General features: G+C 42.4%; 1 protein-coding gene across 2 annotated transcripts in view; it reads right to left on the reverse strand.

Moving 5' to 3' along the window:
* Window positions 1–766: 766 nt before the first annotated feature.
* GPRIN3 (GPRIN family member 3) overlaps window positions 767–15456 on the reverse strand; it is a 68055-nt gene continuing 53365 nt past the window's right edge. For both annotated transcript variants that reach the window (XM_068542453.1, XM_068542452.1), the window contains exon 2: window positions 767–6131. In XM_068542453.1, the coding sequence (XP_068398554.1) occupies window positions 3669–6017 (2349 nt within the window). In that variant the 5' untranslated portion in view covers window positions 6018–6131 and the 3' untranslated portion in view covers window positions 767–3668. The remainder of the gene's footprint in view (window positions 6132–15456) is intronic.

Genomic DNA, 15456 nt, shown 5'->3' on the forward strand with positions numbered 1-15456 from the left:
GAGATGAGAGGAAGAACATTAGAATAAGCTAGGAACTATAAAACCTTAATACTCTGAAATGCAACCCAAAGCTGTTTTCCTCTTCTGCTGTCTACTTTAAGATAAGCTCTTATTAAGAATTTGGTTCCAAAATTCAACCTCTAGGTATATGTTACACATGCATATTTGGTCCAATTTACTTCAATTATGATATTTAACCTATAACGTGGAGAACAATGGTATCCAAAATAATAAATATTAGACAACTCTAAAGATTAAACGTCATCAAAAATCAAATTGTAGTCAATATAGCTGACTTGTCAAGGTAGGAAAACACAGTAATATTTTTTATAAATATTTTTATAAATTTTGGATGCAAATAAAAAGGTTTCTGGTTAACCTTGACCTAACAAAATGTTTAACTTATACCACTGATCCAAAACACAAAGCTTAATTAGGATTTTACTGTACATAAAGTAGTTGGTCTGCGGCATCAAGGGTAATAATCCAGAAAGACATAATTAGAAAAGCACGGAAGATAAATAGATATGACAGTTGAAGCGATCCCATTTTTCGTATAGTCAGAAAGATAGAAAAATCAATATTTAAATTAAAAATCCTAATATTCGCTGGGTAAGCATCTTCACATTTTAAACATTTAGATGTTTGAACTCATCTCTCTTTTGCTACTGGTTTAAAAAATATCTTATACTTATTTACTTAATAAAATATCTCCTCCATTTATTTCAACAACTAAAATGCATTAAAAAGGACCAAAACATAACTAAAAGAAATTAAGGAGAAAAACAGCTTTCAACCCGATGTGTATCATGCAGGTAAGGAAAAGAAGAACAAGTTCAAAAAGTCTGCCATGAAAATTATTTTGAAACTTCATTTGTTGAATGAACCTAAGGAACCACAAATGATGTCCTGAATGTGTATGCTGTGTCACAGATCGAAGTGAAAGAACATTTTCAAATCAAGGTTTTGTCCTGAGGGTCCTTGGGGGATCATAATGCAGAAACACTGCGGTCTTAAAACAGGCTCCTGTTCACTGAACGAGCTACTTCTGTGACTTGTTTTCCAAAGCTGTTCCTTCTATAAGATTCAGCAAGCGAGAAGAAAGCTTTTATAACATTTTGTGACAGTCTTTAGAGTGTGGTAAAGATCGAAAATAAAAAATGAAAGATTAAGAAGTAAAGGTTAGTTTCAGTCCCAAAGAAAGTCAGCTAAAGTGACTCCATCACACATTAAGCTTTAATTTGAGGGGCATATCTACAACACCAAATTCAGTTTTAATTTATTATATTTTATTAATTTATTTTTAATGTGTGACAAATGCCTACAGCTCTCTTCGGTCTCTGTTTCCTTTTACTATTTATAAATCATGTGGTTACTCCAAACTCATGAAAACAAATATTATTACCAGATGCTGAATTCTTCCTTTCCTCCTCCTATTTTAATGCAGGGAACAGCCTGTTCCAGCCAGTTCAGAGCAGAGGGTGACCTGGGGCCCGCCCGTCTGGAATGGGTACTGCTGACAGCTGCCACTGTGTACAGAAGGTGTTCTCCATGTGTACACAGCACGTGTGAGGGAGACAGTCAGTGAGCGAGAGAGGAGGGAGGTTACATACTGGCAAAGGCATCTTCTACAGAAGTGACATGAACACTACGACACATGGGTATTTAAGGTCAAAAGAGAGTTTTAGACTCAATTCACTAATAATAATTTGACGGCTAATTTGATGGTAATTTCTACTTTAGATAGCTTTCTTACTAGAGGCCAATTGGTAAGAAACTGAAACATGTGCTCTATTAAAAAATTCATTGTAAGTTTCAAGTCTAACAACTCTAATTGCCATTCTCCGGCTCTGAGAATGCTGTGACTGGTCTACTGATACAGGCTTCATCGACAGTCCAATGGCTTTGAAAGGAATCAATGGCTATTTACTAATTTAGGTTATGTCCAGTGTAGCTTGTGGTGTTAAAGTTTACGTATGAGATCCCCGCACCCCCATATATTCAGAATCTTCAAAAGAGAATTAAAAAAAAAAAAAAAGCGCCAAAACAGAAACTGTGCATTTACCGCACAAATGGCATTTATGAATCTCTGGAGAGAGAATACACGGCCAGACAATCTTTTCTGGCTCATCAAGGGCAGTGCTTTAGAGAAGGCAGCCAATGCCCCTCCAACCTCTAACAGTGATTTTCTAAAAGCAAGGTGGAAACCAGCAACCTCCCTGCAAGTCCAGGAGGGGAAGCCTTTCAAGGACCCTCGCTCACTCCCCTCTTCCTCACTACCCTGACTCAAGCCACTGTTGGTCACCCCAGCCCAGTGAGTGCCCTGCACAGCACTCAGGGACCCCAGGGACACGCTCCCCTATGGAGACGGGTGAGGGCTCAGCTCAAACAGGTGCCTGTGTTCTCAAGGACCAAGCCCACCCAAAGCTCAAACCATGTTTTTGTACAGGCGGCTTCTTTTTTTGGGTTTGAAGGATGAGATATGATGGTATTTCTCTTAAAATCAAGAGGCTTGCAGAGGTTACCTTTTTACCACAGATTAGACTTAAGTAATTAGACGATATTAGTCTAAATACAAAAACAGTAAGTGAGTTCATTTCTATTTGACTACATTTTCTATGAGAAGCTACTGAACCAAATCAAAACAAAACAAAAAAATGAATCCTGTTTATAGGAGTCTCAGTTAAACCTCTTGTTTTTGTTACTCAGGAGGCTTTCTTTTTTTCAACACAGAAAAAAGTGTTTGGTAATTGGCTATTTATAATTCCTTACCAGAACCATAACTTTCTCAGTAGAATGTCATCGGAGAACACCTGAACAACATAAAATTTAGTATTATCAATAATTTGAGGACTCTCTTCAAGAATTCAGTCACACGTACTTCCTCTAGGGTAAGGAAATATGAATTTAATCTAGTTACAATCACAGAGATGACCCTTTCCTTCAGTGCAGGAAAATGTGTATACATAGATTCATGTTTTATGTGGGCGGTATTCATAGTCAAATGCTGTGCTAATTTTTTTCCTAATATGACTTTCTTACGTTTATTAACGGGTATAACAAGGTTCATAAAAAGGGTTATCTGCAGATGTTTACAAATATTACTTCATATTTGGCATTTTATGCATTTAAATGCTTTTATTTATTATCTTCTGGCCGAGGAATGAGTCAAATTTGTTTCCATTTTTTACATGATACTTCTCATCACCTACTTGAATTTTGTGTGGTATCAGCATTCTTATTGCAATGGACTAGAAAGTATAACCGTGTTTTTGCTAAGAGTGTTTTTGCTATTTTTAATATAAAGCAGGGATTTTAATGCAAATACCACAGTGTGATAAATTGAGTGAGTAATACAAAATGACACGTGTAATGATCATGTTATTCTATAAGCAACATCATATTAAAAAACCCACTGAATGTTATTTCCTCTTAATTAAGGTCGTAAACCGTCAGTGAAGCTTGCTTCTTTTCTTTCTTTCAAACTGAAATGATGTATTATTTATGGACCCCCAATCAAAGGACGCCACGATCCTTAATAGCAGTTTCCTCAAGTTAATGCTTTCTCTTCCTGGTCTCTCAGAAAACACTAAGTAAGCTTTGACATAGACAGAGGGATATCTATGAAGACCGTAAAAGTATACAAGGGCTCCCGTACATGTTCCTTTTCAATCTAACACAGAAGAAGGAGCGGGACGAACGCAGCAGTTGGGCCGTCGAAAGTTCTGCAACATGGTCTGCAGAACACTGGGCTGCCGGCCTTTGAGCTTTTTATTTGAAGAAGTATCCGAGGAGATGGATCTCCGGCTCTGGCTGTTTTGACCTTTGATTAATTTCTCGTGTTCCCTGATTTGTCGCTGTAAATGGTTCTGGATGGCGACGCCCAGGGACTCTGGGTCCAGGGAAGCGCCGTACACCTCCCAGGTCATGCCCTGCTCGTCCCACACCACGTCCCGGACACGCCTGGACTGTTTCAACTGCAGCCTGGAGTCAGCACCCAGGTGCTTCTTCTTCTCTCCCGGAGTGAGTCCCACCTGGGCGGCAGCTGCCGTCACGTTTAACTTCTGCTCCTTGAGGAACTCACTGACCCGGCTGGCCCGGCGGGGACTGGCTTTGACGGAGCGAGAAGGGGTTCTCTTGCCAGAACCGGGACTGGAGTCCCCCATCGAGTCAGACGGCAGGCTTAGGCTGGTAGCTGTCTTGGGCTGTCTGTTTTCTTCCACGCTGCCCTCCTGGCTCCTTCTAACTGGGGAGGGTGTAGGACTCGCCGCTGGGGCGGTGCCTCTACTTTCTGGAGATTTAGGATTGAGCAGTACGCTTTTGGCCTCTGCCCTTGCCCTCGGGTCCAGGATATCGATGCCAGGAGATCCTTGTTCTCTTACTATCTGAGGAGATGCAAGCTTCTTCTCTCTTGCGTCCCCTTGATTCGTGAGATCCAAGTTCCCGGACTGGTCAGCTCTGCTGGCAGGGCCACAAGAGTTGGAGAGTTTCCAGTCTGGGTCTGGTGTGTGGCCATTGGTGGTTTCCGCTGCAAACTCAGATGGCTTCGTTTCAAATTTCCCTAATCCGTGACTTGTTTCAGCTTGACATCCTGCACTGATAGAAACCTGGTCACCGAGGCTAGCTTTCAGGGAGGTAGAATTAGTACCCCAAAGCTGTCTAGAGGCGGGCTCTTGCCCCACCTGGGTCATCCCTGCTGACCTCCCATCTTCTTTACATGTAGCCTGAGCATTACTGGATGCCACATCGATTGATGAGCTTCTAAGGACCTCAGCCGGTAGGCTCACTGATGTACCTTCCCCCCGGAAAGCTGCAGAAACAGCTGCAGCTGGCTGGATGTGCACCTCTGGCGTGGTGCCAAGGCACCGACCCGCCTCCCGGGGGGCTGGGGTGCTTGCAGACAGCTCCAATGTGCGGCTTAGGCGGCCACTGCCGCGGCAGACGACACGCAGCTGCTCTTGTTGGAACTGCTCTGCAGCGGGGGTTTCCTTTAAGAACGCAGTGAGAATGCTGGGGCTGGTGGACACGGACCTGCTCTCGACACTCGCCACCGCCTGCACCTCAGCGTCTTGCTGAGCCCTGGGCGGAGCTTGCTTGATCTCACTTTCAGCTCGGTTGGTCATTGTACTCACTTCTCTGAACCTTGACCCCTGAGGCTGGGCTGGCTGCAGCATCTTCTCCGGATCCGGAGGAAACATGGACCCTCCGCTAGGGAGGCGGGATGGCTGAGGTGCCACCGAAGTCACGGCCTGGGGGTCTGAGGTCGTGGGAGAGGGTGGTTTGTTCTCCGAACATCTAACTTCTCTGGCTGGAGGTTCACAGGACCCCGTCTGGGAATCGCAAACGGCTTGCCGCCTTTCCCCTTCAGGTCCACCTACGGGAGCGGGGGCAGGACTGAACGCCTTGGCTGCTGTATCTGCAGGTTGCACGCTTCCCTGGATTGTTTCCTGAGAAGGAAAACAAGGGGGCACCTGATCTTTGCCACAGATCCCTGCCACCGGACAACCTGACTTCTCAGCTTGCTCTCCATCCGCAGTTCTCTGTGATTCCACCAGGGTGTCTTCAGGTCCTGATGGGAGGCTGGAGTTGGGCTGGTCCCCTGGGATGGCCGGGTGGGCGTGTTGATTGGCTGGCACGGTAAATGTCACGTGTATCAGATCCTTTCCTGCTGCAGAACGTGGGGCTGGTGCTGCGGGCTCCCCGCTCCCTGGCAGCTGGGTATTGCCAGGAGAGTTGAGCATGGGAGATGCTTTCCCCACCTCACTGACAATGCCAGCAGACGACATGGCTGGCTGGGTGGTCTCATGCTCAGTGGCCTGCATCAGGGCCTCAGCAGCTGTCCTGGGACTGAGGTCTGGCTCTGCAGGAGTGCCAGAAAGGCCATTGGTGTTCCTACCCAGGAGGGCTGGTTGAGGCCGAGGTGAAGCAGCCTGAACCTCTCCTAGGTCGTCTTCTTTTCCAGAAGCTGCAATCAGGGAAGTTTTAGCCGATCTCAGAGGGTCAGGTACAGTCCCCATGGAATTTCTCTTCGGGAAAATCTCAGAGCTCTCCCCGCAGCAGTGCTCCCACTGGGAAGCAGTCGTAGCTCAGAGTGAAGATGCAATCAGAGATGGTTCCTCTGAAGGACCAATCTGTGAATCAAGGAAACAGCACCATTAATACAGTACAGTATTTGCGGATTGAAACTACACCAAATTGTCACTTGTATAAGAACTCATAAGCCCATGAAAACTTTTCTTCCCATATCTGTTGATATAAATATAGATCTTGGGAAGAAAGATTCTGGAAAACTTATTTTAATTATACAGGTATTATTTTGATATATTAGTTTCTGCTTGCATCCCATTGCTGTCTAGCAAATAGGTTTTTAACGTATTTACCTACGCACTTGATAATTACCTCACTTGAGTAATCCGATTTACCAGATATCAGAAAATCCTATAAAGCTACTGTAATCAAATGAATAAGTATTGAAATAGGGCTAAACAGATATGTGGAATAGAATATCTAGAAATAGATACAGATATAAATGAGGATTTAATATATGACAAAAAAGGCATTTCAATTTGGTGACAAAAGGATGGGTTATTTAATATAAGGGGCTGGCAAACTATTCAACCAGAAGAAAAGAAAACTAGATCTTTATCTTACACCAATTCCAAAAATAAATCTTAGATGGACTTAGAGAGATTAAAGGTTAAAATAGAAAATAATTAATTAAATAAATAATCCTGTTAAGAAAATGTAGGATCATAAATATAATCTAGGGGCAGGGTAGGTAGGCTTCTTTTGGCAAGGCAGAAAATACAAAAACTATGAGAGAAAACATCAGCATAGGTGACTTAAAAAAATGACAAAACTTTCGCATGGCAAAAGATGACGAACAGATACGATAGGTTTAAAAATGTTTGCAACCCTAGAGGACAGGCAAAAATATCTGTAGTATAGCAGAAGCTCTTAAAAACGTACAAGGAGACAAAATAATCCACTGGAAAAATGGATAAAGAATATGAAGGAACAGCTTGCAAGATAGGAAATCCAATAGCCAACAATCTTATGAAAAGATGATCAAATTCATTTGTACTCAAAGAAATGCAAATAAAGTAACAATGAGATTTTACTCTACACCAATTGCACTTGCAAAAACTTAAAAAAAAATGTTATAACACCATGGCCTGGGGAGATAGAGTGAAGGGAAGTATTTTCATTAATTGTATGTGCAAATGTGTATTGTTGCAGCTTTCTTAGGGAAGCAGTTTAGCTTTTAAAACTAAAAATACACACGTCCTTGACCCAGTGATCCTATCCATAGAAATAAAATACCAGCATATGTAGCTATACATACAAGTATGTTTACTGAAGTACTATTTGTAGAGACAAAAAATTCAGAATAAACTGATCTCCTTGATTAGGTGGAAAGGCAGACTAAATCATGACAAAGTTCTATGGTAGAGCATTATACAACCATTAAAATAAACAGTTAATTAGACTATAACTTTTCACTTGGGAGAAATTTCCCCAAGGTATGGTTGAATGAGAAAAGCAAGGTACAGAAAAGAATATATATGTTTTCATTTCTGTAAAACAATGACCTAAAACACTACATATGTTTGTGTTATGTGGGTGTGTACAGATATGTTTGTGTATGATTACATAAATTCTAAAAATATACAGAATGAGACATATTAGGTGGTAAATGGAGGGAGTGTGATGACTTTGGAAACAGGGAAAAAGAGATGGAGGTATCCAAAAGTATTCTGGATTTTAAAAGTATATTTTAAAAAGTATATCTGAATTTTTTAAAGTATTTATGAAAATTTATTCATGTGTGTTTATGCATAAACATTTTTTAGAAAGGAAAACCAGACTCCAGCAATGGTTCAGAAATTAGTAGATGACTGTTTTAATATTACCTCTATCACTCATAGGTTCTGTGACCTCATGGGAATCACTTAATCTTTCTGCACCCCAAATTAACTCATCGGTGAAATGAATTATGTGATTTCTAAGGACTCCTCCAGATCCAAAAATCAAAGATCCTACTGTTTTGCATGTGTTGGATAATAAATCAAACAGCACAATCTTAACTTCAGCTTTAGGGTCAAAGCAAGGCAAAGGCAAATCTGGTTGGGCCCAGATTTTGAAAATAAATAATTTTATATTTTGGTTCAATGTTATTTGGCTGATCTATCATATGACATCTAACAATTAATCCCACTTATCTTCTTCCCCAAAGCAGCTCTTCCTTCTAACTTCATTATTCATATTAATGGGTTAAATATTCTTGGTCTTGACAGCTTTCTGCTCATTCAAACCATGTCCCCAGGTTTATATTCCATTTCTTCCTTTCTGGAGTTTTCTATTGCAATCACTTGTTGTGGCGCAAGCCCATCTTTCCTCTCCCTCCTTTGCACCTGTCTTTATTGTACCTTTAGTCCTCTCTCTGAGCCCCTTATCCTCAGAAAGCCTACCCATTCTTCAAAGCCCCACTTAAAGCCCATAGTCTCTCTCTCTTTTCAAAATCCTACAGCTATGGTCATCTGCGTCCTTTGTATTGTGCTTTTTATGTACTGTTTTTGTACCGCTGTTACTTGTATAAATGCCTCATTTCTCCCAAAGTCCTTCAAGTCTCAGGAGGTAAGGGAACTAGCTTATTGATTCTTTTCTGTTCACTCCACAGGACACAGTGCAGGGTCTTGCGCACAAAAAGGTGTTAATTGATTCCATTTCCCTCCAAAATGGCCATTATTCAGCCCTGCCAAACTTCGAAATAATAAAAAAATTTAACCCATGGCATGAAATATTAATGAAAACACAATTTAAAAGAGTGCTATTTTTAGAAATAAGAACATGGTTGTATCTTTGAGATTTTATGTATCTGTAATCCAGGTTTAGACAATTAAAAACAAGTACATTGGCCACCTGCTACAAAAAGCTGGAAGGTCTAATAAACCCGGGAGGACAGAACATCTCCTGTGTTATTCGGCTGGAGCCAAGAAGCCTGGCTTGCCAAAGAGGACTGTAAAATACGAGCACCTCAGAGTTCAGCAACTGAAAGTTGAAAGACTTAGAAAAGATGAGGGACTTCATTAAACTCTCAGAAGTCACTGAGTTTACCCCCATTTCCCACAGAGAGCTGATTGTACTGGTTTATTTTTGAAAGGATGTTTTCTTTTATTTGCTTTGTTAATAGTGGCTAAATTATCCATCAATTCAAGAATCAAGAAGAGGGACTTCCCTGATGGTGCAGTGGTTAAGAATCCGCCTGCCAATGCAGGGGACACGGGTTCAAGCCCTGGTCCGGGAAGATCCCACATGCCGCGGAACAACAGCCTGTGCGCCACAACTACTGAGCCTGTGCTCTAGAGCCCGTGAGCCACAACTACTGAAGCCCGCGCACCTAGAGCCCGTGCTCTGCAACGAGAAGGCACCGCAATGAGAAGCCCGCGCACCACAACGAAGAGTGGCCCCCGCTCGCTGCAACTAGAGAAAGCCCGTGCGCAGCAACAAAGACCCAACGCAGCCAAAAATAAATAATAAATAAATTTATTAAAAAAAAAAAAGAATCTAGAAGAAAAGCCCAGATTGCTTGGCTATCACCTGTAATTCGAAATCTCTTGATTCAAGGGTAGATAGGAAATCAACACTACTCAAAACATATCTGCTATTGTAATTGTCACAGCACCTCCAGGAGCCCCGGAAAGACTGCTTAAGCTCAAGAAGCAGCCCTCCGTCATCTGCCCCTCTCCTCTCCAGCCAAACAGCAGAAATCTATAGTCTCTAATAGGTTGGACAAATAGATCATTTAAAAAATGTAATTACTTGGTGGTTTAGAGCGAGGAGTAAAAGTCTTTAAAAGCAATGGGAGTCCACTGTGATAAGATTTAATAACACCTAAAAATGAGGTTGCAAACAGGTGATCCACAGACTGAATAAATTCCTTCTGCAGGTCTGTGTGTGTGTTCTGTGTGATTTTCCCTTCCCTTCCCTCCCCCTCCTCTTCCCCTCTCTCTCCTTGCTCTTTTCCTCTTTCCTTCCCTTTCTTTTCTTTCTTTGTCCATTGAATTGATCTTTCATAAAAATCCAGATTTCTCTCTTCTTGCTTCTCTTAAAAAAAAAACACTCAGAAGGTATGCATTTCCAGGTAGCAACACTAGGTGGCGCAGATAAGGGCGGTCCCTCTAGAGTGCAGGGACGCGCCCGACTCCAGACTGCCCATTCCTCACCTAGCCTGCTTCACTCCTTTACATAACTTACCCCGGCTCCAATGGGCAGCTCAGTTTGAGAGCTTTGTTGTAAGCGCACTGACACAGTAGACTTCCCAACCTAATTTTCAGTCCTCTGAGGACAGTTTGGCACTGTGTTAGCCTCTTTAAAAAACCTCATATTTAAGCTTTGATCTCTGTTAAAAGAAAAAATTATTCTTATACTTGTTAAAATGATAAGGAAGGTTCAGAAAGATTGAGCTCAACTCCAAATACGTACACAAGAATGTGTGGGGATTTATAACCAAGGGGTAGGTTTGTGTTGGGGAGGTTTGTCAGTGGATGGAAAATGATTAAGAAGAGGCATCAAGGATAGGGGGATTATTGCAGAAGGCAGGTCAGGTGATCAGCTGTCACCTGGGGGATGGTGAAGGAGGAGGAATTTGATTGGATATTGAGAATGATCAGATACCACGGGTGGGAGTATTCTCTCTACACCGGCTTAGCAGGATTCTTGCTAACACTGGACTCTGGAAGGGCAGACGGGGAAGCCCAAGGCTGAGGCTTAATTAAGAAGCGGGCTCAGAGGAGAGTGACTCAAGTTTGCCAAAGGAAGGAGTCCTTGTCTTCTCATCAGCATCAGCAAATAGGGAATTTCTTATAAGACTCTCTGAAGCATCATGACTTCTTTCTGAACTGGGCATGGATCCCACAGAAGCTACTGGTATCTCGAAGTGAGTTTGTCTTTAAGTCTGACGGGAACTGGATTCTTGACAGCAGGTCCCTTTGGCGCTTTTGCCTTTAAAATTGTGAGCCAAGATTTAAAGCCTTGTTCCAGCAATGCAGCCAGCCTGCAGGGTACACATGAACGACTTTTTACAGGGAAGGAAACTGAGGTTCAGAGATTAAGCCACCTACTCAAGGCTGAATACATCTAATTCCAGTTCAACTGAATTCTAATGAATGGTCATGCCTGGGCCCCTTCTATGTGCTGCCTTATTATCTGTAACTCTGGAAAGAAAATGGAAAGAAAAAAATGTGTATCTATCTATCTGTCATCTATCTATCTATCTATCTATCTATCTATCTATCTATCTATCTATCTATCTATCTATCTATCTGTCTATCTATCATCTATCATCCATCTATCTTCAAAGGAGAGGGAAACTTCTTTTTGTAAGTCGTTTGCAACTTAGCAGCAGCCTGGATGGTACTAACACCGACGACAGTGGCATTCATAACTGGTCACTTTATGAAAAGCCCGGCTTGTTGAAAGCTGACACCACCTCTGCTCATTCTGAAAACAGTAGGTTCCACTACGCTGCCACGCTGCCTATTTTCATAACAGACACGCTTGCTTAATAAGACAGGTAGCGGGGAATCCCAGCCCTTTGTGACTTGCTCCAAAGCTGCTCCGGTGGGAAGAGCATTAGACAGAAAGAATGGAGAGAGGCTCGGCAGTTCCGGACCAGCAAGATGCTGATACCCTGCAGGTCATGGTGATAATCCAGTGGGCAGCAATTACCTCCGCCCACTTCACAACGGCTGCACTGCTAGAACGAGGGCTCCAGGATGTCATCAAATCTCTTTAGTGACTTTAGGAAAGTGTTACAGGGACCTTGGTATCCCCGTCTCCACCCATCGGACAGCAGCCTTCAGATGGATGGTACAAAGACCCTTAGAGAAGAGTGAGGTGAAACCTAAGAGACTATTAATCCTCAAGAAAAGGATAAAGAAAAAAATGTCATCTGGTATCCTATTTAATCCAATTTTATTTGCCTCCTTTAATTGGGAACGTTTGCCTGGATCATTTGCATTCTGAACCCAGCAGATCCTGCCAGTTTAGTTTTAAGGGGGGGTGATTCAATCCCAGGAAACACCCACAGGCTGGGAAAAGCAGTTGCTTCTTCTTTCTTTAAAAAAAATCATACCCTCACGCTAATAGCTGCCTCAAATGCACTCTTCAAAGATACCAGCTGAAAAAATTGGTTCTTCCCTTCGAACTGCATCTAAAGCAAATCAGAAGGGCTGAAGAGACAGGCGGCTGCTTTGCTTAGTGCCAACAACAGTGCCGTGGACTTTGTTACAATGGCTACTTTAATAAAGGCTTGTGAGAAACACACTGCGTCCCTTCCCTATTCAGTTCTTCTTTTGTTCCACAGTGTTTTAGAAAAACAAATACCTGGCTTGTTATCTCACTGAATTCCATGGTAAGCAGGGCTGGACAAAAACCGAGAAGTAAAAAGGGCCTTAAGAAGCATGAAGACCCCAAATATATCCTCCCTTTTCGTCCAATATGATTTGAACAGACGGCTTCTAAATTCACAACAGATTAGAAGCACACACAGTACAGCAAGCACTTACTGCTTTCTATATTCCAAACACTGTTCTTTACATGAACTTATTTAACCCTCAGAACAACTTTAGGGGCATGGTCCTACTCTGAGTTCCACCTTGCAGAGCTGGAAACTGAGGCAAAGTCATGCAAGCAGTAAGTGGGAGAGACCAGATTTAAATCCAGACCATCTGGCTCCAGAGTCCACGTTGTTAACCAATTTGACACAGGGGAGAGACGGGCATGTTTTTGGGAGGCAAACTCAGGGACCTGGGCAAGAAGTGTCATCAATGAGGGAAACAGGAGAAAACTCAGAAAACATAGCCTTGAAACCATTTACTTGTTCAAGCTAATAGAGGTAGACTAGGCAACACAGGAGTTCCTGATCTTCATAATGATTAATCCAATTTGGATGTTTTAAGGGCCACAGAGTTTTCTGAGAAGCTGACGAAAACCATGGACTCTCGAGAGAAACGCACATGTGCCCACACACATACATGTTTGCAGATAATTTTAGGAGGTTCACGTCTGGAAACCTTTCCAAGGCTGCACGTTAGTATCCTTTTGTCTAAGGCATTGGAAAATGTCACAAAATGGAATTTACCTGCCTCAAAGAGTTGTTATAGAGCTTAAATAAGTTAAATACTCTGCATGGTTCTCGGAAAATAACAGATACACAATCGGGAATTATTATTACTTAAAAATTATTATTTTGGCATCATTTACCTAAGAAGGTAGAAACTATGCAATCTCTTTCTAGAGAGTCCAAATTAAACGTTCTAACACTTAAATAAGTTTACTATATGTTCTCCCAAACCCTTGCCCAAAGACTATCATTTGAAGAGGAAAGTTTTAGCTACCTTGAAAATAAACACAATAATGAGCTCTATTCTTTTTAGATCATGTGGGAAATGTGACCTTTTGGGTTCTTTCTCAGCAAAGTCGACTCAGGTTTTAGTAACCTTCAAAAATTAACCCCTCAATAGCTCCACTTTCCTCACCTGTGGAGATAATTCATAGTTAGATATCAAAGTTGCTGTTTTAAAAAGGCCTTGAAATCGGTATTTTTTAAACTTGAACTCTTCTAGGGAAGAGATGATTCAAATATTTAAGTTTTGCTATTTCTTTACCTTCCCTCATCAAGCTGTCTCTTATCATTTACTCGGTTTGCCTGACAGATATTCAAATCTGAATGTTTTCCTTTTCTCTCACAACTCAGCTTTGAAAGTCTTCAACTGCAAGCTTATTTTAATTGGAAAGAGAAAGCAACAGGATCTCAGGGCTAAATGGTAGTTAAACAACAAGCTATTGGAAATAAACCCAGAAGTTCGGCTTTTGCATTTTTTTTGTATTTGCATTTTAAACTCAGGATCAAAGCTGCCCCGCATCCCAGTTTTCTGCAGGATCTATTTAGCGCCACTGAGCCTTACAAGCAAGGATTCTTGCCCTTGCTTAGTTCTCTCCGACCTTGCTGGTCCGCTGATGCCCTTTCCCCACCCACACCAGGGGCTTCTCATTAAAACAAGGCCTCGGCTCCACCCGCTGTCCTTCAGGCCCCGTGCCTGCCCAGGTGTGGTGGGCCTGGAGGGGGCCGCTAAGCGGAGACCCCTGCTAGCGGGCAGTGGGAGGAAAGCTTACGAGTGATTTCTGTGTTTAGCTCAAGTCACACTGGGGCCTTTAGTCCTGCTGAGTTGGGAAAGTGTCTGGTGGCAGCATGTGCAGCGATGGACACAGACGTGAAAAGAGAGCTGTGCACGGTCAGTCGGGACTCTTCTCTCCTGGGGAACGAGGTGGGGAGGTGGGAGAAGGCTAAGTCAGGAAGCAGACGGATCCCTCAGGGCCCTGCGCCTGGCTCTCCTGCTGTTGGTAAGGAAGGAGGACCCGAGTGTCTGGGAGAATCTGGGGTGCTCTTGAGAAGGAAGAGTTTCTTTGCTGAGGTCGGGATCTTCTTTGGGTTTGGTCTGAGTTGTGATTAACAAAAAAGAGAGAATTAAACAACCTGTCACTCTCCTGCTTTATAGACTGTAAAGTACTAAGTTAGGCCCCATTGAGGTCCTTACAATTTTTGATTTTTGCCCTTCAGGAGATTTCAATCCATTTGAGGAGACGAGACAAATTCAATCAGAAGCTATAAATGAGCAAGCTAGTATATAATTAAGTGACTAATGCTGTGGTAATAAACCACAGTTTACAGAAGTTTAAGTCAGGGGAGAGGCCCATGTTTCTTATTCAGCTGACACTTCCTGGTACAATTCCTCTGTCGGCTAGAAAAAATTACTTGCGTCAGTCTAAAGAAAACCGGACATTTGAAATTAGGAGAAAGTGAGCAAATAAGAGTAAAAAAATGGCCTTTGATTAAAAATAAAATAGGGCTTCCCTGGTGGCACAGAGGTTAAGAATTCTCCTGCCAACGCAGGGGACACGGTTCAAGCCCTGGTCCAGGAAGATCCCACATGCCACGGAGCAACTAAGCCCGTGTGCCGCAACTACTGAGCCTGCGCTCTAGAGCCCGCGAGCCACAACTACTGAGCCCGTGTGTCACAAAAGCCCGTGCGCCTAGAGCCCATGCTCTGCAACAAGAGAAGCCACAGCAATGAGAGGCCCGCATAATTCAACGAAGAGTAGCCCCTGCTCTCCACAACTAGAGAAAGCCAGTGTGCAGCAACGAAGACCCAACGCAGCCAAAAATAAATAAATAAAAAATAAATTAATTAAAAAAAAAAACGAGAGAAAAATAAAATAATCCCTTAAGTCACACTGAGACAACTAGAAAGTACTGTTACATCCATTCATTCATTTAATAAGCTGAGTGCTTTCTTTGTGCCGGCTATTCAGGATACAGATATAAATAAGATACATTCATGTTTTTGAGGAGCTCACAGTTCCTATAAATCATTAATTTCAAAACAATATAAA

This window comes from Eschrichtius robustus, chromosome 4 (assembly GCF_028021215.1).
Source record: "Eschrichtius robustus isolate mEscRob2 chromosome 4, mEscRob2.pri, whole genome shotgun sequence".
Lineage (NCBI taxonomy): Eukaryota > Metazoa > Chordata > Mammalia > Artiodactyla > Eschrichtiidae > Eschrichtius > Eschrichtius robustus.